The 25464-nt window shown below is 34.6% G+C and overlaps 1 protein-coding gene across 1 annotated transcript in view; it reads right to left on the reverse strand.

Annotated features, from left to right (window-relative positions):
* Nucleotides 1-3624: 3624 nt before the first annotated feature.
* TMPRSS15 (transmembrane serine protease 15) overlaps nucleotides 3625-25464 on the reverse strand; it is a 69983-nt gene continuing 48143 nt past the window's right edge. The window contains exons 15-25 of the mRNA XM_035315425.1: nucleotides 23553-23678; nucleotides 22950-23081; nucleotides 21069-21179; nucleotides 18305-18437; nucleotides 12610-12705; nucleotides 9860-9909; nucleotides 9258-9432; nucleotides 7145-7326; nucleotides 6796-6891; nucleotides 5698-5837; nucleotides 3625-3965 (exon numbers count right to left, since the gene is read on the reverse strand). Of these exons, the coding sequence (XP_035171316.1) occupies nucleotides 3795-3965; nucleotides 5698-5837; nucleotides 6796-6891; nucleotides 7145-7326; nucleotides 9258-9432; nucleotides 9860-9909; nucleotides 12610-12705; nucleotides 18305-18437; nucleotides 21069-21179; nucleotides 22950-23081; nucleotides 23553-23678 (1412 nt within the window). The 3' untranslated portion in view covers nucleotides 3625-3794. The remainder of the gene's footprint in view (nucleotides 3966-5697; nucleotides 5838-6795; nucleotides 6892-7144; nucleotides 7327-9257; nucleotides 9433-9859; nucleotides 9910-12609; nucleotides 12706-18304; nucleotides 18438-21068; nucleotides 21180-22949; nucleotides 23082-23552; nucleotides 23679-25464) is intronic.

Here is a 25464-nt window from a genome sequence, read left to right on the forward strand (position 1 = left end):
CCAATGGGAAAGAGTTTAAGAATAAAATTACTTGTTTCAGTAAGTCTATGTAAAGAAGACATTAAAGATTATTTAAATATAGCTAATAGTTTAATAGGAATAACATAATGTTGGATCAAAGAGAAGACAAATGTCATGTCTTGGAAGTAGTACTAAGAAATTGATCCCAACATTACTCAGACTACTATTTAGAAAAGCGTTAATTATGTTAATTGATAGATCTAGAGGTAACCACAATGTATTCAAAGTCATCTTTTTTAGAGATATTATTAATATTGCTAACGTTCATTCTCTCTGGTTCTATAAGAGCTTTCTGTGCCATAAAATGGTTTTACCAGTCATTAGGACTGCATCTCAGGGTGCTAGTAAAAGCACTCTGGCTGATTTGTTAGTGACAGTTTGGTGATGTAGCAGAAAGGCTAAAGGGTCTTGCTGCACTTCTCAGCAAGAGTTCAAAAGCATGAGTTCACACTTGTCAGGTTTTCCACTAATATAAATAGAAAACTACCACTAGGTGGAAGTTGGGGAGAGATGGACAGAACCAATAGCATATTATGCTTTGGGATGCATATGCTGTGCTAGCTGATGTTTTTGAAGCTTTTGAAGTAGAGCTTTTGAAGGTCAGAGAGAAATGTGTATCAGTTTTTCTGAGTAAAGAAAAAGCATTTTAAAATATTCACTGCCACTAATACTAATGGTACAATGCTATTGCATTGCTAAACACTTTTGGAAGCATCTTAAAGTTGCAGTTATGCCATGATTTTTACTTCCTCTTTGAAGAAGGCTTTTTCTGTAGTTTGTGTTAAGTATTGCTGCTCCTCCTACTTACAACATTCTGTAGTTGTTTTTCCAATCAGCTTTAACATCTTTCTTTGCTCAGTCTCCTACTTCAGCTTCCTTTATAGTGATTACAAATAGGAAGAAAACTTGATAACCAAGACAAGATTTTTTTTTTTTTTTTCCTGACCTAATTATTGCTTAACTCACCTGAGGACAAGAGCTTCATCTTTCTTGGTCTTTCTTAGTCTTTAAAGATTAACTCCCTTAAGAAAATAGGGAAGGAGGGAGAGTGAAGATTCACATATAACTACAGAGCTACCATTTCTTCATACTTTGTGCTTCTAAATGACATTGACAGTCAACATTGGGATTAGTATAGTAGAAGTGTCAGGAGTAGTTTCCATGTAGCAGTCAGGAGAACTCAAACACCTTCAGATGTCTTTCCCGAAAGGCAAAGGTGATAGCTGGGCATTTATCAGTGAGGACCAATATCATTTATGTATCATTTCACCTGACCAAGGGAAGGAAATAGTTTCTATGCATGTATTTCCTTTGCCTAGGACTTGGGTTCCTAAATACAAGGGTAAAATCTGAACAGTTTTAAGAGTCCTATGTTAAAAATAACAAACGGTACACAGAATGAACTGTATGTCTTGCACCAGTTAGTCCCATCTTTAAGCTGGTGATTGTCTTTCATGCACAACATATAAATTCCATACATACATAATTTCTTTCACCTTTATTTTCCTATTTCCAGATGCAAAAGAGAGATAGGGCTAGTAGTAAGAAAGGAAAGGGGGAAAAACAGGAGTTTTGCACTTGTAGACTGAATATGTAGAAATTACTGAATACCTAGAAATTAGACTTTGTGTTGGTATTTTCTTTGGATTTAGGGGGTGCTCAAAGAATCCAGGAAAATGAAAGTTATTTATGTGAAATGGTATAGTAGTGATAACAGAATTGGTATATATATGTTAAAAAAAAAGGAAAAAAAAAATCAAAAAACCAACAAAAGTGTTTTAATGTAATTGCTTCATCCGCATCAATTTGTACTTGATCAGAGAATGCACTTTATTTTCATTGGCTTTTTTCCAGTGAAGGAGAGGAACAGGAGAAACAGACCACTACTAAATATAAGGTTTTGAACTCTTTAGATTTTAACCAACTTCCCCCTCCCCCCCCATGTTAATCTGTTAAAAACAGATTAACAATAAAATGAATATCTGTAACCAGTTAATTTGTAAATATAAAAACACTATTTCCTTTTACATATATTCAATCTTGCTTGCTTTGGACATCTGGAAATGTTGTGTGAAGTGGTGTTGTAGATCTTTTCTGATAGGAGAAGAGATTTTTTGGCCTATGAGTTTATTACATTGATTAGCATGTTTAGGTGGTCATCTGGAAAATCAAACATTTCTACAAAAGCTGAAAAAGAAAATGTTTGCCTATATTCTAATCACTAATAGATTGTAACTAGTTACCTCTGATCCAGATAGATTATTTCTGCCCAGATGGTTTCAATTTTTTAAGGGAAAAAAAAGGCGGGGGGGGGGGGGGGGGGGGGCGGAGCAGCTACTCTGCTTGGCCAGGGAGAAATTGTAATTTCTGGGTCTTCTTAGGAATCTTGACTTTTTTTTTTTCTCAATAACTGTCAACCTGTGTTTGTAAGCCAGCTTTGTATTCTGAGCACTCCATATCGGCATTTGGCATTGTAAACACCAAGCATTGAAGCTCCTTACAAAAATCGTTGATCTATATGTATACATACAGATACATATATCCAGTAAATTAAAACGCATTTTGTATTTCCATGTGGTGCTGCGGAATTAAAAGGCATTAAATTTCTATACTAGGCTATAAGCAGAATACGCATCACCTTATGCCAGCATTCAGACACCATTGAGTTTAAGACATTTTAACAAGAAGAGAGTAGTGTTTTAATAGAACTGTATTTAGACAAGAGATCAATAAGATCAAACAGCTTTTATTTCCCCATACTTTTTACAGTTTGGAATGCTGTTAATAGGCAATCAGGATAGATTTTAAACAAAACACAAAATCAACATTAAAAGTCCACAGAACAGAAAAAGCATAAAATATCAAAAGAACATTTTATTCACCATGATCTTCATTATTGTCAGGACTTTAAAAAAATATATTGTATTTTATGAGAAGTTGCAGTATTAGTCTGTGCCAGGGTCTACACAAGTACATATCTGTAATTACTTGAATAATTGCTAAAACACTTGTATAAAAATAAATCTAAAAAGCTATATTCCATCTTTATTTAACTCTATTAATTCCAAACAAATTGCACCAGAGATAACTTTAATCTTACATTCAAGTTTGCTCATTATAAAGCAGGATGGTACAGGATCAACCTTTATGCACAATCTACTAGCATCACATCAGAGCTTTTTGTAACAGCCAAGGTAGAAGAACTCCCATGAGTCCAGTTTGAACAGATAACATGCTTTCATTTCAATACATGGCAATTATTGAGAAGAATTTAATATGCATTGAAGTAAGAATGCACCTTGGGAAATAGTGTAAAATCATAAAAATAGTTAATGCCTGGCCTGAAATTAATAATTTAGACCATTTTTCAGTAAAGCATTTGTGGTTTGAAAACTAATTTTCTTCCTTCTTTCCTTCCTTCTTCCCTCCCTCCCTTCCCATACTTTGTAAAGCCCTTTGTAAAGTATGCATTTAATACACTGCTGTTCAAAGAAACTGTTTTCGCACACAGTGGATAGATAGCAGAATTGCCTCTCATATAACGGAAAAAGTAAAACTATAAAACTATTAAAAAGTATATAATCTTTTTTGAGATATTCCTCTCAACTTTTTATAAATAATTTTCAATTATTAATATTTGCTTCCCTAAATTTAAATCCAGACTGTATTTTGAATTATACCTTTTCAGTTTCTCTAATTGTGAGTTTTGAATGCTAGTCTGTTTTGCATTATTACACAGGCTTACTTTCAACCTTTAAATTCAATTTCTACCATTAAAAAATATCAAGGTAATAGATGGTATTTTGTATCCAATCCACAAACATGGTGACTCGAGCATACACTCCTGGTCGTTTGGGAAGTCCACACTTATAGCCAAATGATGTTACACCTACCAAAACCCACTTGTTACCATCTTCAAACATCAGAGGGCCTCCTGAATCTCCCTGCAACATGCAATTCAAAAGTTAATAGTGAACAGTGTCAACTGTTAACCAGCGGTTGTTAGTTATGGTGGTGTTTTTCTTGATGATCTTTAATCATGAACACTGTATCTTTTTATGCCTTGGACACCAGAAATTAGATTAATATGGATTCTTCCATACAGAAAACACAGAAATAATCTATTAAAGCTGTTTATATATAATCTCTATATACTTATATACTTATTTATAATCTTTAAATAATCTATGATCTTTTTTTAAATGATAAAAAAAGGATGTGATTTTAAACTCTCATCAGTCTCTTAGTTGAGGACTGAGTTTCAAACAATTATTATACATTTAGCCCTTTGTTTTTCACAACGCTTGGGTAAATGTGTAGAATTATTTTCCAGCTGAGTCTATTTAGCTAAAATACAGTTCTATTTTCTGTCCCCCGACTTTTGGAAATTTCAAATTTACAGAAAATTATGGCAAGATTGCCAGAAGAGGAGATGTACTTTTCTGCCACCTCTTTCTCAATGGGTTAGCAAACGTAGCATTGCAAGAGAGTGCGGGAGATAAATTTAACTTGTGCCACTGCCTGAGTGACCTTTCATGTCTTGTTTTGATGAAAAAGAAAACAAAGATCATTTTTTATTGTCTGTTCTGGAGCTAGTTGGTTCAGCGAGTATTACTGTTGTCTTCTTGTGGCCCTTTGAAGGGAGCTTTAGGGAAGAGTTCTGTGGGGACTCAGCCATTAAAATACTTCTGCCCATAAATCTAGAGCATCCACAAATGTTCAAAGGTTGTGACAGCAGCCTAAAGGCTGAAGCAGTATCAGAAATCACTTATTCCTCTTTGCTCATGGTTGAATGGCCATTGATCACAATGCTGGTCACTTGTACTCTTTATCAACCTACAGCGCTACACTATTTTTTTTTTATTTTTTTTTTTTTTCAGTTGGAGGGGCAGAAAACAAAAAGGAAAGAGGAAAGCCACAGAGGGTGAAGGAAAGGAAAATGAAAGTAAGATTGCATACACTCCTCTTTGACTAAAGTAGCCAAAGTCACTGCCTCTGATGAAGGCTTAGGGCATTAAGGCAAGATCAATTATGTGAGAGTGTTCCTTATCAGACTTGAAGAGAACCAGGCAATCTCCATGCTGTAAATTCCATATTGCTGGAAGAAAAATGTGTCGGCCTACACTGACTATGCCCTCAAGGATATGCAGTACATTAAAAGCAGAGCGGGAATGGACAGAACTGAGAGACCCCAGTAAACAGCCTACAAGACAAATGCAAAAAGGCAGCCTCTCCAAAATCCTGTGATGTTCACTTATGAAACATCTCCAGAGCCTACATATTCTGGGGAAAAGCATCACTGCTCTCTCCCTTTCCTTGAGTGAGGTATTTCTGAGATTTTTATTTACTTGGCATTTATTCCTCTGTACCCTGCTTTATCCTAAATGTGTTCTTCTTTCCTCCATGGAATTACTCAGAACTATTTATTCAAAGTTTTGTGCAGAAAATTTCCAGTCCTCATATTTATCTCTCTACAAGGTTGTTTATGTCAAGATGATACAAAGCAGATTTTTATTATAACATGTATCCTGATAAAGTACTAAGTGGGCAAAATATTGTGAGTAGGAATTATATTCACAGTGATTCACAGTCCAGGTTTTAATGACTGGAGGATCACTTTTTCCCATAATTAGATGTACTGTGTGCTTGCAGTGAAAATGAGTCACTTATCCTTACCTGACAGGAATCTATTCCTCCCATGTCATAGCCTGCACAGATCATATTCTCAGTAATACTATATTCTGGCATCCATTGCTGGCATTGGTCATTGGTCATGAGAGGGACCTCTGCTTCTTGCAATATATTTGCAGTGGAACCTGATGAACATACAGACTACATTTACTTCCTTCAATAAATATATACTACACGCTCAGAACACCGATATTTTAGTTCTTGTTCCAACATGTTGGGCATGTTACCAAACAATAGGAAGCCCTGCTGCACTGCTGTATTATTCAGGTTTATGCCCCTGAAACACAATCACTGATTAAATGGTGTTCATTAACTGAATCCTGTCTTTCATTTGTGTAATGTGACTGAATTTGGTTATAATTGAATCAAGGTTATTAAAATCAGTGACTATGAACTCACTGTGGAGAGGTCTGAGAGCTAATTAAAGGCTTAGAAGCTTAGATTGCCCAATGTTTCCACACTATTCATTGTATAACTTTGACTGGGTATTTCTAGTTTTTATAAAAATTTCTGTTACTGGTTTCTACCTGAAACTTTAAATGCAATTTTACTCTGAAAATGGAGGTGCAAATATTTATAAGCAACCATGGAAGTGAAATGGCATGTTCATTATTTTACAGAGACTCCAAATCTGGAGAAGTGGATATACAAATAGAATATGCATTTCACACTACAGTCAATATGCTTGACTTCTGAAGAAAACCATTTGCACATTTTTAGAAACACTGAGCTTTCTTCCCCTCCCCTTCTTTCCCCCTCCCCAAATATCTGGAAATAAGATGTTCATATTTCATACTGAGAAAAGCACTCATTGTAACTCCTAAGTGGGATACAGTAAGCTTTCCTCATATGTAGTGTTTTTTTTTTTTTTTTTTTTTTTTTTTTTTTTTTTTTTTTTTTTTTCTCCTAATAAATATGTTGTAACTCTTTTACTTCGATCTGGGGAAGAAATAGTGGGTGAGTGGGATAGCTCCAAAAATTCTGCATGGAGTACATCTCTAATCTATTTTGCTCCTGTGGAATCCAGAGCAAACTTTCCCTCATGGTTTAATGCATGTTATAATTTTCCCACAAATGACTCACCTCCTCCTGTAGTATCACCCCAGCCAGCAATGAAGCAGTTAACTCCTGGTAAAAAGTATTGATTTTTTTCTGGTAAGCAGACAGGTTGTATATAGTCTGTGAATGTGAAATAAGCAATTAATTTCAACCTCTTTCCTGTATTCTGTTTTTTATGGAGTCACAAAAGAAAATCTTTATTAATTCAAATTCACTTTAAGGGGGGCAAAATAATGAGGAAGTACTGGATTGATTGATTAGGTTGTAAAAAATGTACAGCCATTCCATCACCCTCAAATGCTTAGCATAGTTAAGAGTTTAGCATAATAGAATAAATATATTTTATGATAACATTACCAACTCACTTATTTACCTGTATATTGCACTTTGTACTGAAGATGCATCAGAGCAATATCACTGTCTTTTGTAAGCTTATTGTAATGAGGATTTATAACTATTTGATTGATGTATCGAACTACTGTTGAGGGGTGTGTCATATTCAATTGGTCATGCAAGCCAAGAACTGCCTTCCATTTAGATGGTTGTAAATGCCTCCTAGAAGTTGCAAGGAATATTCACAGTTTTGAATGATTAATGAAAGTTCTGAAAAATACGTTAGATAAAATGCTAATCTTTAACCTCCAAGCAATTCATAGCATGCATTTTTCTCAAAATAAATACGAAAACATAGTGGGTGTGCTTACAATTTTGTGATAGTAATATTGTTTTTAACATCCATATAGTAGAAATATGTGGTTGATTCTTGATGTTAAGCTTATAATGCATTATTTATAAGAATTAATCAGACAGCAATGCAGTGGAGAAAAATACATTAACTAAATTGCTATGGCTTTTTAAACATTGGGAAGAATACTGCTGACTGCCCATAATGCAATTAATATTGGTCCCAGTTAGAAAATTATTATGGAGTTACCTGAAGAATAATAGATTTACAGTGTTGTAGAAAATGCTCCAGCTCACTGACTCAGAAAATTGGTCTCTTAATTTTTTATCTAAATTGAAAACAATACGTTTAGACAAACTATGGCTTTTTTTTTTTTTTTTTTTTTTTTTTTTTTCTGAGTTACATATCCTGGTTTGAGATTGTATCTAAGTTAGAGAACTTACATATTTGCTATTTTTTAATCAACCAGTTAGTATTTTCAAAAATATATTTTCAGCCTTATTGTGTGAAATTGGTTTTTGCTTATCTTTTAGTCTGACATCAAGAGGTTATCTTGTTCCAAATAATTTAAGTTAAATATTCAGAATTAAGGTATGCAACTGGGAGCTTGCACTTAAGAAAAACTACAGCAAAGTCAAGGTGATAAAATGAGATTTAAGTGAAAAGAGAAAGGTGATATAAGTGAAAAGGAAGCACCAAAATCGATGTGGATTTATTGTGTGCAAACTAAGAGGGCTTGATCCTCCTCATTTCAATGGCTTTATGACAGGAATATGGCTCTTGTCATAAAATGAGGAGGCACTCATATATGGGCACAGTCTGCACTGCATTATTGTTAAGTTATTCATAATTAAAACTCTACTGTAATTTTGATCAGTAATGATTCTTTTTTGCCATTCCAGTTTCTGGGTGTCTTCTACATAACGTTTCTATTATAGACATTATGGAGGCAAACCCTAGAAAATATTTTAATATGTATCACTTCTTTGAATGGTACAAATAACACCACCAAGAGAGCATCCAGTATTGTCTAATCAATGCACATAGATCAAGTTTCATTCCAATTACACACAGCTGATCTTGATCAATCAATAGCAGGATACAGGAGGAACAGGCAACACTGAATGTACCTTTCCAAAACACCGCCTCCTTTACACCATTGACAGAGATTGAAGTAAGTAATGGGGGGCCAAATTACTCATGGTTTAAGTGCAAATGCTTGGTATTAATGCCATGTGTTTAAAATGTAATTCTTCATTGTTCAGAAAATGCTTCTTAGTTTCCTTGATTCTCTGCTTTAAAGTACGGATTGAGGGTTTACCAGTAAGTAGAAGAGCCTTTAGCCAAGCTCCATGAGCTTCAAAACACAGTAATTATACAGTGAGCGAGTTTTTAATTTTGTGTATCAGTATCACAAGTTATTCATTATCTGATGCCCCCTTAGTGAACCTGCACATAAAACAAGTGTTTCACCATCATTCTTAAAATCAAAAAGAAAAGACATGGCATGGATGTAATATGACCAGCTAGTTGGCACAATGCCCTGGAGTCAGTGGAGAAAAAGATGCACTTGTGAATTTGTATTAATTTACTTCAAAACATCTAATAAGTCTCAAAAAAAGTGTAATTCCTGAATGTTTTCAGTACAATCCTTTGAAAGTATGCTTTGTTCTGTATGGGACTGACCAATGGCTCAGGACCACGCTTCAGCCCAGCTTTACTGACAGCCATCTACCATTAGGATACGTGCTTGTTGGGGAGGTAATAGCATGTGTTAATTTATGAGTGCAATGAACATTACCCATATACACAGTGTGCTGCTGTCACCAGCCATTCCTCGCTGACAAGGGAGGCTCCACAAAGATGCATGGAATTAAAATGTAGTGAGACTATCCAAGGCCAAGCCTCTCTTCTGGCATCACTTCCACCTACAATCCTTGTTCGATTGTTCTGAGTTACCAAGCGTTGTCCACAAGCTAAAATAACAACAACAACAACAGCAATAATAGTGATTTATAGATTTGTAGAGTCACATGGTACACTTTATTTGAATAGTTAATGTTCTTGGAGAAGTAGGCTTTGTACTACCTGACCTGCTATTCAAAAATGCTATTATCGTGGAGGAAGTCATTTTATAGCTGAAATCAAAATGCAGCTTTGTAACTTGGATGTGTTATCTTCTGAGACCTTAACATTTTTGTATATACATATGTTTTCAGTATAGACCCAACTGCACTGCATACTTAACTCTGAAAACAAGTGAAGAGTGTAAATGTTTCTGTGTTTATATCCTTACAAGTATAGTTTTTATAGTCCATTCCCTAACCTTTCAATTCAAACTATAAACATTATGCTTTCTGGACTGAACAATCTGATTTTCATTCCCAGGGTGTTTGTACTTACGTTTAATGTTACATTGCAGATGAATCACCTGGTTGTTCAAACAGTGTTCTCTAGAATAAAAATATAATTAAATCACAGTTATCTACACACCAGGTAACACTCTCTCTCTAATATATATAAAAGCACGTAAGTTTCATTAGTTTATCAAACTGTTAAACATAGTATTTTGGCTACATTCCTCCGTGCTTTAATCATGTTTTAATTATAAATACAAAACGTTCTTTTATATATAATATAAATGTACATATTCTTTAATGGACACTTAATTGATGCATGTTATGGAAATAAAAGTAGATTCCCTTGTGATTTAAGTGAACAAGACATCTCTTTATGACAGATTCTCTGCAAAATTGTAACAGGATATGGCATTTTTTTGCCTTTTGAGAAGTTTTCAATAACTAACCACTAGAGATCAGTGTAACCAAAGAATTTTAAAAACGGGTTAGTTTGGTATCAGTGTATCTTCTTTACTAAGATTACAGTGCACTATAAAATATATAGCTGAATATAGAGGGTTAGGAATTATTTAGCAGAGATATAAAGCCAGAGCCTGAACAGCATGAGACCACAGATCAAAACAACTCAAGCATTTCTGATGCCCAGAGGTTTTAAGATTATCTTCATAGCTTGTAATGAATTTGAACACTTGGGACAGTGTGTGCCAGCAGTTTAAATCTGATACACTCAGAAATAAATCAGAGAAAAATAAAAAAGACTGCCAAAGGCTAGGTCACAGTATCTCTTTTTAAAAGAGAAAAAGGGAAGGATTCTTTAAACACGATGTGGTATTATGCAACCTTACTATGTTTACTCTAAAATTTGAAATCTCTTGTGAGGGAAGCGATGGGTGACATGATCCAGCATTTTCACAATGGCGTAGTGGTACAAGAAGGGCAAGTGAGAAGACTCTGCTCAACCACCCAATTAAATCTGCACCATGGTGAGGGTGAGTGAGTGAGATATGCCTCTAGCCTTGTATTGTATCATATGAACTAGCCAATCTAATATCCAACATGTCAGATTTGTTCCTATGTTTTTATGTTGAAGAAGGCATTTGCATATAATGGAGTCACATTTATCTCCCACCATCACTGCCTACCAATTGGTTTCATATAAACTACTTATTGGCTTCTGCTTTTTCATCTTTTTGAAGTAAGTTCATAGTATGAAAACCACTTCTTTGCCTGCACTTCAATTTACCAGTCCTTAGCTACCTCTTGGTAAACTCAGGAGAGTCCAAAAGGCAACAGAGGCATTGCAAGGGGGATGCATACCCATCCTATGTGATCCTCTGGGTGCAAACTAAGAAGGAGCATGCAAGGCAGAATTCTGAAATAGATGGGATATATATATATAAATATATAAAGATATATTTAAATCACTGCCGCTGTTTAAGATGTCTAGTGGCTATCCTTATTTAGACATGTAGTCAAGAAAAAAAAAAGGAAAAATAGCTTGCAATGATATCCCATTAGTTAAAGATACTTTTGCTTCCAATGAGAATGATAAATATTTAGGATTAACAAAGATATAATGCTTGCTTTTTTTCTTTTTTTTTTTTTTCTTTTTCTTTTTTCTTTCATTTTTTTTTCTTTTTTGTTTAATTTAGATAAAATATAGCATATCGAGTTGAGAATTCCCTCCTGCTTTGTTATATGTGGTATGTTCATAAAGGAAATTTGAAAGAATATGGACTCTTGCTATCCTCAACATCATTTCAGCATTTTAGCAATTATACAGTAATTTTCTCCATCAGTGTTTTTGGTAGGATTCCAGGAAAATGTGTGTAATAAGCCCTCATAAGAAAAAACACAGTAATGGAAGACATTATATGTTTTATTTGATGATAGTAAGCTCTTCTCCTTTTGGAGGTGTACTGTAAATCCCATAATTTCCTGAGAATATAATCTTGTGTAAATGTTACAGTTTCATATAATCTACAAAAAATAGTACCTGTTTGTAGGACCGTTCAGAATCACTTCAAGTGAACTGAAGTTCATTTGGAATGAAAAAGTTTAAGGGTATATTCAAATGCATTCCAAGGATCATCTCACCTAATAATTCAGTTCTAAATGTTGAGACAAACCCAGAAGTCATTTTTAGGTGAGATTAATTTGTCTAAACATTTGTCTAAACTTATATCAATAAAGTCAATGCATTACAGAATGTGATTAATTTTATTCCAGCAAAGATAACTTGATGAATCACAATTTGGAAGTGCATATTTTTTTGCTACTGATTTTGGAGAGAACCTAGTGTGTTATCTCTTATATAACAATGGGGGATTACCACTCCATTTTAATCCTTCTATTGGTGCTCAAATTAATGTATTATATATTCATAGTTTAGAGATCTCTACATAAGAAGTACTTTGTAAACAGCATTTACAAATACAATATGCATGTAAAAATAAATGTAAAAATAATGGTATTTATCATTTCAATGTTCATAGTCAGCATTCAAAGAATTCACATAAAACTGTACAGAATGCTGGCTATAAAATGCAGCAAGCATCTCTTTCTTTTGAAATTCAAAAATAGACAAGAATGGAAGGGGGAAGAGGGAGTTGCCCAGTGTTATTCAAAATTCATCAGCAGATAGAGAAAAAGACCTAGCTATTTTGATACTCCAGACCCTGTACAGAAACATGTCACCCCTCAGAAAAACTTGAGCTAGAAATTATTGCATAAATATCAGTCACCATACGTACAGTTATCCTTTGTATGAGGAAGAAACCTCACTCTACCCACCTTTTTGTAAATATGAGGCTTTGGTTAGCTGCTTTGGTGATGTCAGCAAACGGGCCATCTCCAGTGAATAATACAGTTGATGACATATTTGCATCCCTATAAGAAAAAGACACACTTCTGTGTTTTTAGATATTTAACTGGTGGAGGACTGTTTGGGAAATTATTATGGTGGTGGAATAAACTGCATTTTTTTTTTTTTTTTTAAATGAGATAATGACTGTCTGGAGATTTGTGAGATTTTTGAAACTCCATGGATTAAATTGCTACTTGCCTACTTTCATTCTCACACCTTCTTCTAAGATCTCTATTGCTACAATTATATTGAAATAGAAATAAATATTTTAATGAAAGTAAATAATCAATTTGTGCTTTTTGGTGCTGAATGGTTTGCAGTACTGATTCTAATATATGGAGTTAAAACTTAGTATGCGAAATTGATGAGTAACAAGCTGAACCTTGGCATATCACATTTTTGCTGTTTTGCAGGATGTAATTTCATTGCTATTTTACCTTTGTGCCTAGAGAAGAAATGAAAATATACTTTCTTTCATGAAGAATCTAATGGAATTAACGCTACCTTGGAAGTTAAGTTTCTCCCCACAGATCTGCTGAAATCAAAATAACAGAATAACAATAACTTCTTCTCAAGAAGAGGTTTAGATTGGATACTAGAAGGAATCTCTTCACAGAGAGGCTGGTCAGGCACTGGAATGGGCTGCCTAGGGAAGCGGTGGAATCCCTATCCCCAGTGGTATTTAAGAGACATGTGGACATGACACTAAGGGGCATGATGGGACTTGGTAGGTCAGGTTGATTGTTTTATGTGGTGATCTTGAATGTCTTTTCCAACCTAAATGATTCTATGATTCTAAGATTTGTGGAATAAATCAAGGGTATTGTGTCCTCCACTGAACAGGTTAGTTCATCTGAATTAGGCTGTACTCCTAGATTCCCTTTTCTGCAACAATGGCATTTTGAACACCAACAATTCTCTGAACAATTGGTGAGATGAAGTGTTTTGATGTTTACAACACATATCTAGATTTCGTTCATAGCTTATTCTGCATCATATACTTTGTAATAGTGCATATGCCTGGCTTGGAACATATACTCACTGGCTCGTGAGGAAACCTGGGTAAAAAAGACAGCTGAGGTCAAACTACATAATTGTTTTGGGGGTGACAGCCTGCTTCCATCTGATCTTTTAGATATTTCAGTAATGAAAAGACAACCATTTGTGCAGGTTTAATATACAGGAAGCACCTATCAAGGCAGTATGACTTCTAGTGCACTCACTCTCATGGGAAGTATGCAGTCTACTATTTTCCTGCAAATCTGCTTTGTGTGAAGAGTAAGATTAGGCATAGGAAAAAGGAGGTATTCAATAGCCCTGATGTGCCACTAGGAAAGCTCTATGACCTGCTCTATGGAAAAAGTCACTATGAGAAAACCTTTGATAATTACATTTGATTCATTTGTTTTTTTACTTTGACTTCCTGAAGTGCACACAGCTGGAGATTCCTAAATCTTTATGTGACTGTAAAATCAAGCTGCTACTCTTTTAATTAAGTTATTGGTAATGATGAGTCTTAAGCATTTCTGTAAGTATAAGAAATCATAGAAATCATGTGCTTTTCCTGGAGCTTCTCAGATTAATAAGAACATCATAGTTTAGCAGGTCCAGAAACTCTGGACAGCTCTAGACAGACAGAGCATCACAGCTCTTTAATTTTCATTGATTCATGGCATCGTTCAGCACGTAGATTAGGTGTAACCAAGATAAAATGTTCTGATAAGATTACTTTTCCTAGAACTAATTAACATTCAAAATACAGCTAGTTTTCAAATGGAGGGAATGATAATGGTATATTATGATAGCTTTTATCTCTAATCTTTATCTTTTATCATTTCAAAAGGAAAAAAGATTAACATCATAGGCCAGATCCTAAAAGTAAGATGTATCTTGGCTTTTCACTGTGGGTCTTCTGTTAATGAAAATGGTCTGTCTGTTAGAAATTTTGAAGGCTGTGACAAAAATGACCTTTAAGAAGCTAATATAGGTGTTAAGTAGCCCTCATTCCATTCAACATGTTCACTAGCCAAAACTCACAGAAGAATATTGGATAAATTTCTTACACACAGATCTACAGCATTATTTACGGTTTCAGTCTCTAATTCCGTCTCAGATATGTTCAGTAACAATAAGCACTATATTGACTGTTAGGAAAGATTCAGATAAAATGGTACATTTCAGAAAAAAAAACTATTCAGACTAAGGATAACAGTGCCATTTGTCCAATAGATACAATTCCTTTTACTACCTAAAAAATCCACACACTTATTTGATATTCACACTTTTGTGATTCACATTCTGTAATTCATTGTTCAGTTTCCAGGCTGCAAGGATGTTTGCAGTTTGTTTAATTTGTGTTTAAGCCACAGGGCAGTGTTTCTGCTTTGTCCACTGGTTTTATGACAAACAGAACAACAACCACTGAAGAATAGTAGCAAATTATAAAAAATGAACACATTCTTTGGCATTAAAAAACAAACAAACAAACAAACAAAAACAACTGTTCACATATGATTTCTTATGGAGAGCAGCTGTTTTCTAAATGATTGTGTACACACAATTTCTTTGTAAGAAAATATGCAAATGGTAAATTTCCTCTCAATGCTTCCTGGATTTGAAAAGAAGTTTAAACCAATGGGTTTACCAAACTAGTGTCTAGCTTGTCTGTGTACTAGTACAAGCTAGTGTACTAGCAATGTCTGATCCCAAGTGAAGCTATGGACCTAAAAATCAAAAAAAAAATCCATCAAGACTCCCCCATGGCTTTCAGGTCAAGGTGCACACTATAACTTGATGACAACTGACATGACATTAAGTCTATCACTGAGTTATTAGGACTGCCCTAATTCTGGTCCTCAGTGCTGCAAAACAGTCTCAACACACTGAGAAACAGGTTCTTTGCTACATCCAGTACATTACTCACATTGTATCTACAGCAGACTCTTGCCATGCTGGAAGGCCTAGGTCTGACAGTCAAAACCAGGATTTTGTCAGGTATTTCAAGGAGGTAGGCATGCAGCCTACCATTCATAAATGAGGTAAATGAAAATATAACTGACCTGGGCATCTCAAAAAATAAATCATATTCCAGTTAACTCATTTCCTTCTCAAGAATTTAATGAGTTCAGGAACAAAAAAGACTGCAGGGTTGAGAGCAATTCTAAATACTTTGTTGGACTTTTGGTTACAGCAAAACTGCAAGGTTTTACCCCATTCCTGGGTAGAGTTCAGTAAAAACGCATCTGGCTCTGGACCCAAAGAAACAAATGTGTTTGAAACCAGAAGAGTGGTCAAAAGCTCAATGTATTATTTGATGTTTCAAATAAAAGAAGTGCTAACAATACTCAGATACTAACATCATCATCAGATACACATGAGGTGTAGGCTGAGTAAAGGATTCTTGTTCAGGTTTCTCAGTTCCACCAGTCTGTGCATCTTGCACTCTGGACTCATTCAGAGTATAGGTTAGGGAAATAATTTGCAAACATTTTGTAGATGAACACACAGGCATCCCTCCAGATTTGCTTATTTGGCACATATCACAAATATGACAGTCACATACTTGAAATACGGAAGCAAAAGGATTCTGCTGTGTGAATTATCAGAATCTGTGTGGAACACTGCACCTTCTAGCTCAGCTACATAAAAAGTCAGGATATGCTGCAGAACTCTCATTGTTTCCTTTTCATAAATTGAATAAGAAACAACATTAGAAAATGTATAACCAATTAACAGCAAAAGTAAATCATCCCAGATGAACTTTAGCCTCTTTCTCTGATAATGCATGATTCTAGGTAGTTATTTCAGTATAGCAGCATGAGCTATAGCCTATCCAAGACCTGTTATTACAACCATCTATTTACTAACTGATACAGTGCCAGTTATTAACAAATATGCTGCTACAGGGAGATTCAAAGAATGCAGAAATAGCTTGATGCTTAAGGGATTTCTATATACATAAGATAATTTCATCCTATTCTGCAGGATTTGTAAAAGAAAATGTACCCAAGATATCAGAATGTGATACAATTTCAGTTTAAAAATACTATATATTTTTTAAACAATGGGAATAAACTGAACAATGGAAATAATAATAATAAAAAAAACTAATTAGGAAAGTTAATAGGATTTATATATATATATATATATATATTTATTTTTTAACAAGTGTATTTGACTCTATTATATAGACAAACTCTGAAATATATTGCCATAGAATGGTATGGAGGCAAAAGCAGCATAAGTAATTTTAAAAAGCTAATAGAAAATTCCATGGAAGACAAAGTTCACTGAAGTCCATTGAATACCAAAATGTAAACTAAACCATTAGACCACAAAATGACCAGTGTCCAGAAGTTATGGAGGAAAAGGAGGCAGGAGCAGGCGGGGAGAGAGGAAGAAGACTACTGGTCATTGTAATTGACAAGGTTTTTTGACTAGAAGAACATTTAGTCATACTCTGTATGTCCTTATATGCATGCATAAATTAGATAATTACATATACATATTACAATCAGGATTTGTGCATGCAGGTATTTGATATGTATATAAATGCAAGACCTACCCAAATGAAATAAAAATAAAACAGCACACATTATCTCATCAGATGATTAAAAATACTTTCAAAAAACATTTAGCTGCTCTTCCTAACTGTGTGGTTTCTAAAATTAATTTAGGAGACAGGCATTTGCAGGCTTCCTACTTTGGTTAGAGACCATGATAAACTGCAAGCTAAGACTTTCATTTGGTTATTACTTGGGTGAGTGACATTCCCTAAAAACCTCAGCACTGTAGAAAAGACATTTATTATTCAATGGATGGCAATAAAGTTTCATGTAGTGTAAGTGAGGTCAGAATTCATGACATAAATTTTACCATAGTTGCAAAACTTCTGCACTCGACCCTCCTCACCCCTTCCCTAGAAATTCATCTGATTAGTAGTGATTGAAGCCAAATCCATTTTTTCAATCATACACTTCCTTTTTCCCTCCAACCTTTCCCTCCTCAACCACACCTCAAGAGAAATACAGTTTCCTAACCCAACAGCTAAGGTCTAATGATAAGTATGAAATGTACTGGGAGCCTAATTGCAGGATACTCAAGTGGTTATCTTGAATTTACTTGAGATGAACATCAATATGATAGTGGAGCAGTTAAGGCTGTTGTTTTCTCCAGATTTAATCTGGAGCTATCCTCATAAAAAGTGAAGACATAAATAATGACATAAAATGATAAAAGACTAACACCTCCACATCAGACTCACAGTGTTCTCCAATGTGTATGCTCATGCCTAATCTACCATATTCAAAGTTCGCAACACTGTGATAAATGCCATCAAAACAGGTGCTGTGACACTTACAAATTTGTTGTCTGACCTCGCACTTCATTTATCACGGAAAAGTGTATATATATATGTATATATATATGTGTATACCATTATATGTATGTATATGTATATGTATATGTATATGTATATACATTATATGTATGTATATATGTGTATACCATTATATATATATAATGGTATAGATGACCAGTAAAATGAGGAAAACAAATACACAGAGTCAGAATAGCTGCAAAAAAAGTACCAAGACACTGAGTATTCTGAATATTTTCACTCACCCTAATCCCAGCTCGTGGCAAACACTGTCTGAAATCTGTTCATTCCAATGATCTGCACATGCCAGGTACCATGTCTCCCCAGTCCTGACTTGTACCAGCCCTTTGGTGCTTAAAGAACCATTAAGCAATCTTACTGTAGACCAAAATGGATAGAAGCATTTTAGGCAGGTAGTATAAAAAAGAACAAAATAACAAAGACAAAAAACACCACGAAAAACAAACAATCCCCCCTCCACACAATGGAATATTATTGCCAGCAAAGAACAAAAGTAGTTAAGGTACATTACAGCAGTAATAAACCCAGTATGTAGATGTTGTATTCCCACAAGAAGGAAATGTTTTTTCCTTCTATATTTCTGTGACAGGATGGTTTCATAGCCCGTGTTTTGCAAGTCTCATGAATAGACATTAAACAGTACATTTTCCATCTACTCTAACAACTATTTCTTCTTAGCCAATACTATGCAATTTTGAAATACTGTGGTGAAGCTTTAGCTACATGATACTCAGTAACACTGACTAGAAGTAAGGTTAAAACCAGAGCTGACAGAAAAATTGGATTTTCCAGTTATAATTGTTATGAGAACTTTAAGTGTTTGCTTTCATTGCAGCTTAAGTTAAAATAATAACAACAATAATAAAAAAGCTCTCTGAAAACCTATCAAAGGTTTTTTTTTAAAAAAAAAATCAGAAAAAAAAATTGTAAACTCTCTAAGTACGTGGCAAAAAATCTTATGCTACTGTCATGGTGACTAAGGAAGTTGGAGCAGAAAGTCAACAGAAAGTCAACAGTCAATAACTCATAGGCTACAGCTGAACTTGAGACAGATAACAGTTGTTGCCAGCATGAAGCAGGGAAAGCAATATAATTCATTTTCAATTTACTGGTTGCTGAAATATTGTTTTTGGGAAAATATCAGTTCTCCAGAAAACCTTTTTGCAACAAAATATTTCCATAAAAAATAATGTTTATCCACTTTATTTTTTTTTTTTAAAATGTCTTTGACACCCAGAGCATGAATGAAATAAGTGAAAGACAGTAGTTAATTAATGGTAAACATCACTCATACAAAATTTTGGAGCAATCTTTAAAATCTCAGAATTGCTTGCTCTGTGAGATTTCTCTAAATCACTTTTGACACCTGGAAAGTGTCAAAACTTTGGTGTCTTCTACTTGAACTATAATTCCTTTTCCTTTCTCCTCATCAGATCTACATTAATCTCCAAATACACTGCTGGTAAGCAGTAAGAGACTTACTGAGCACTCAAAAAGTGGTTAATTCTAATGTCATATACTTTAGAAGTTTCAAAGAAAGAGATATCCTATGTCTTTTCTTTGGAGTCCCTGGGAAGTTTCATGAGTTGGAGTATTTGAAAATGGCAGTTTGTCTAATCTAAAATGGTATATATGATAAGAAATTGAAATTGGTTTCATGAAAATGAGCAAGTATTTTGGACAATTAAAAGACTCAATATGAGGGTGTCTAATTGAATTGGCATTTTATTTTATTCAGCCAACTTTTGGATTAAATGGGTTTTTGGAAGCAATTCTCCCTATCCCTTAATGTGAGGTAATTTGTTATGAAGAAATAGACAATGTATGGCAAAATAAATCTTTGGGAAAATGTACATAATGTTAATTTAGGTGATGGCTACCTTCTTCAGATCTTCTTTAACAATGGCTAAGAAGAAGCTGAAGTGAATTTTATTTTGTGCATTTTTAAAGTCAGAATATGGTTGCAAAAAAATAGCTAATTGCATTAATGTGGACACTGACATTGCTCTTTCAGACATTACATATACATCCATATAAAAGATGTTGAAATCAATGAGAACTGTCAGCATATATCTAATGATATATCTGAAACCTAGAAGTCCTTTTTAAAACTAAGGAAGATGATGATATATTGAGCTTAAAAGTATGCTTTTAACTCTCCCATTAATGTTTCATAATACAGTCAGAACAGCACTTTGTCAGAAACAGCAATGTGATTTCTGTGCTAGGCCCAATATAGTTTTAACAACAGTTTTACACTGAAGTTGTTGTTTAGGGAACATTCTTTCCATGTTATGCAAAATGAAACCATATGTTGTACATCTAAATTTTGGAAAAAAAACAAAAACAAAAACAAAAACAAAAACAAACAAACAAACAAAAAAAAACATTTTATCAGATGATTAAGCAATTGCAACTATTAATTTTCTTGTAGGAACCTGCACATCCACTGAGAGCAACACATATTACTTTTGCATTTGTGCCATGCCTTCCTCCTATGGCAATGGCAGCATGAGGTGTAGTCCAGGCAGGCTGGGGGTGCTCTGTGACGCAGTTTGGCTTCCCATTATTTGACAGTTTCTCTCAGGAAGACTTCTTAATCTCTATCACACACTACAGCATTTATACTGCTATGAAAATGAAATTAATAACAGGAAAAAATACAAAATTTTGAAAATATGATATAGATACAGAATGAGTGCATATAACAAGTTTTCATTTTATTTTGAGGTCACTGTAAATAGTCATAGTTTTAAGTACAGAGTAACTGCCTACCTTTCCTAGAGACTTACACAAGATTACATGCATTGTCTCAGAAATGTGACTTTGCTGTTCTGTCCCTGACAAAGTCAGATACTGCTGTGTAAATCTGCATGGCTTACATGCAGCTGCTGCAGTTTACACTAGCTAAGGTTCTGTGTCTGTTTGCCTATGAAACTCCTACCAGACACTCATGCATTACTTCTCTATGTATGAAATAAAACTTACTGCACTTCGCTTCGTCAGAGCCATCTTCACACTGAGGTAGGTTATCACAAAGGTTATGCAATGGTATACACTCTCCACTATGACACTGATATTCCTCAAGTGTACACACTCCTGAAGGAGAACACAAAATGAAAACGAAACCACAATTACTGGAAAGGTAAGACTGTAAATATCAGTTTGGTGGAGATCACCCAGTTTATCTGAAAATAAAATTGGGTAAATAGTATACAGGATTTTTTCCTAATGCCTTCCTCTTATGATTTCCCTTTACTTTCCCTTTTCTTTCCTTCATTCTCTTTTTTTTTTTTTTCCTCCAAAATGATGATTTTCAGATAAATAAAAGTATAAAAGTATAAAATCAGTGGTATTACACCTTACAGTTTCTGCTAAAGTTAGCATTGCTCGGTTACTAGAGTTCTTCTGCAAATGAATCTTTGAGGTGGATAAGAAAAATCAAATCATGATTAAATCCTGTTGAAAGTGACTAATAATGTCAAATTTCAGATGTTCAACACTTTCACAGTTTAGTGGCTTTAAAGTGTGTCAAGTCAAATGTGCAAGTAAAGAGGCGTTAACAGCCAAGAGTCTCCTTTCAAAACCTAGCTGGGAGGAAAGGGGAGACAAAAGTAATGGAAATGAATGAGGAAAGCACCACTGTGACCTGCAATGGCCACTTTGAGAACTCTGCCTTTATAAGCATAATAATTTATTTTACAACAAAACATGGGCAAAGCTTCATCTTTACTGAACCAGTTAAAAAAATAGTCATAGTGTTGTTGGGCTGAACAAATGTGATAGATAAGGAAGAAAAAGAAGCAGTAAAATGGTCATGTGCCCATATAAACCTGCCTGTCAATCTTGAACAAGGTGATTTGATTTACCAACAGTAAATCAATGTTTATGATTTGTCAGAGATTAAAATATATATATATACATATATCACTATTACTGTTAATCTATAAAAAAGCTGCAGCTGGCTAGCCATGCCTGGCTGACTTTATGATATTAAAAGAAAGCAAAAGAGTGTAGATTCTTATTGACTTTCTGTTCATGCAAGTGAATGAGACTGCACACGTCTCTGAACACATACTGCTTCTCCATTCTCTCTTTTCTGTTGTCAGACTTCCACAAAGTAATACAAAGCCTTTAATTATTTTCAATAATGTTTGACCTAGAGTTAGTGTAAGGATTTGTTCTGTTAAGCACATTGCTATTCCTCATACTTTAGCATTTGGCTCCAGTTTGCATGGTTTTGTAGAGATGATTGCTGTATTATGCAGGTGACAAGTCCAACTGCAGTTCCCAGCACAAAGACTCTTTCAGCAGGAAACTGTCTGGGATCAGATACACTGATGTCTAAACACGTAAAAGTAACTCTTCCCAAATCCTTCATACATTAAGGATCAAATTTTTAAAGCTGCAAGAAAGACCATATTTCAATCCGAGTTACCATATACATTTTGTTCTTCTAGTCTGATTGGTAACAAGCATTTTACAAATGCATTTAAGCACACATTAATGACACCATCAAATGAGTGACAAAATGATGTTCTTTTTCCAGAGCTTGTATAAATAATAGTTCGTATTTGCCCTCTTAGCATTTAGATGGTTCACTGGTCAAAACACTGAGTCACTTTTTCCTATACTATTGAGCAGAGTTGCAAACGGTACCGACATCAGCCAACTGGGTACATTGTAAAGTAACAGAAATGTCACATTTCTTGCTAGAAAACATAAATTGAAAATAGTAACTGTTAGTCTTTTTAACTCTTTGATATTTCTGTTGATTAAGGATCAAGAGTCATCTCCTACTCTCAACTTTTTCTGAAATGTATTTGACCTTTGGTATAACCTCTTAAAGACATGAGATTGTACACTGACCTAGATGATAGCCAGTCGTGAAGTTTGCAAGAAATCCTTTCTTCATTACAGTCTTGTCCGTAAAAAGGATTACTGTCATCTGGTTTATTGTAGAGAAGACATCTGGCAATGGGCCTTGTCCTGTATAGACAGCTATTCTCCAGGAGAACATGAATACATCTAGGTTATTTTGATCATATTTATTTCAAAATGTTTTAGGATTCAATGCAAATATTGCTACCACATGAATACAATCATTTCTTAAAGACTTACTGCTATCAGATCGGGATGCCCAAAGCTCAGCCCCAAATTCGATACATCAGTATAGAAAATAAAGTTTGACCAACTCATGAATATTGTTCTGTTTCTGCACATACATGAGCAGTCTTATTTATTGAGAAGTTAATTTTTTTTGGATTGTATGGAAATCTGAGTGTGTGCAAACATTTGGAAAACATGATGTCACATACTGTATGTTTCCTTGAGTTTTCCTGCTAATTTATAAAATGTATAAATCTGAAGAAATGTAAAAGAAAGAGAGAATTGATTTCCTTTACATCAGATCAATCAGTTTGCTCCAGTGGCCTAATTGCATTCATTTTATTACCCAGCAGTTTTACTTGCCCAAAAGTGAAGAATTTGGTCCTCTGCCATCTCTGACTTCAACTATATCATAAATATATTCCACATCAAAAACCTGAAAATGAAGTTGAATGTTCTTCCCTATTTCGGCATTTAAGTACCATACACCTAGAAAACAGTAACATACAAACACAAAAATCAACTTAATGGTTGTCACATTTTATGTATCATTTTCACATTGAAGGAAAAAAAAAAACTCTCTGTTAAAATATTCAGAATTACCCACGAGACACAGAAGTATAAATTTCTACTTTAGAAGTGACTTAAGCTGTCCAGATCTAAAATCCCATTTACCCTGATTTTCTAAAATGCATTTGAAAATTGGATTTAGTCTTCTAAGACGTAGACAATTGTGATTATTAACATTCTTGGTGTCTTTTTTTTTTTTTTTTTTTCCTGACATAAGAAAGGTAGTCCTTTTGTAACTGTGAAAACATGAGTCTTGTCACTTAAGCCCTATGCTACTGGATAGTAAAATAATTTCTATAACCATTCACAGAAACCTGTCTTTCAAATTAGATCTCTTTTTACAGAAGAAGCATTTGCCTCTGTTTAAACCACATTTATTATATTTATTCTAAGTGACTGAGGATACTTGCAAAAAAAGAAATATTGCAAAGAAAGTTAAAAATAACAAACAACACAAAACACTTTTTCTCTCTTCATAGAATGAAAAGTATCTTCTCACTAGTAACAATCATGTCTGGGAACTTGTGAAATTAATACCTGGACATAAGAGCCATATCTCAAGTGGGACAGAAACACAAAATAACTTTTGTGATTAACATCCCAGCTCATTTCTCTTGTTAAAGGTAAAGTAATAAATAATTGAAATTTAATTAAAAAGCAACAGCAAAATTCTCCTCCTTGCTTAATCCATCAACAGCACACAGCATATACCACCTTGAAATATCGTAAATCTCATTTTCTTTTCACCTTTGCCAGCTGTAGCTTCATCTAAATCAAGTAACATTAGTAGATTAATGCTGTCTTTTCACTGGGATATTAAGAAGTATTCAATAAAGATAATCCCTATATACATATATAATTATATACATATATAATTTCAACTTTAAAAGGTGAACAAAGAGGTGATGACCAAGCTACTAACCTGACAAATATGTTGGGGTGAAATGCTAAAATGTAGACGTTCAACACAGAATCACAGAATCACAGAATAGTCTAGGTTGGAAGAGACCTCCAAGATCGCCGAGTCCAACCTCTGACCTAATGCTAACAAATCTTCCACTAAACCATATCCCTAAGCTCTACATCTAAACATCTTTTAAAGACCTCCAGGGATGGTGACTCAACCACTTCCTTGGGCAGCCTATTCCAGTGACTAACAACCCGTTCAGTAAAGAAGTTCTTCCTAATATCCAAACTAAACCTCCCCTGGCGCAACTTTAGCCCATTCCCCCTCGTCCTATCAATAGGCATGTGGGAGAACAGACCAACCCTCACCTCGCTACAGCCTCCTTTCAGGTACCTGTAGAGTGCAATAAGGTCACCCCTGAGCCTTCTCTTCTCCAGGCTAAACAGTCCCAGCTCCCTCAGCCGCTCCTCATAAGACTTGTTCTCCAGACCCTTCAGCAGCTTCGTAGCCCTTCTCTGGACTCGCTCAAGCACCTCCATGTCCTTCTTGTAGTGAGGGGCAACACCTTCTCATGTGTACTGATATGAAAATATCTGACATAAAAGACATAATGTATCTGGCTTGTCTGAAACTATTCCCAAGGATTATGCTTAACATCACTTTTTAATCAACTGGCATAAGAATCCCTAGCTTCTAGTCTCTATATAGAGAGACTTCAATTAAAAGAGCCCAAAGTATTTAGCTTAGATCTTTTTCTTTTCTTTTCTTTTCTTTTCTTTTCTTTTCTTTTCTTTTCTT

This window comes from Oxyura jamaicensis, chromosome 1 (genome assembly GCF_011077185.1).
Source record: "Oxyura jamaicensis isolate SHBP4307 breed ruddy duck chromosome 1, BPBGC_Ojam_1.0, whole genome shotgun sequence".
Taxonomy (NCBI): Eukaryota; Metazoa; Chordata; class Aves; order Anseriformes; family Anatidae; genus Oxyura; species Oxyura jamaicensis.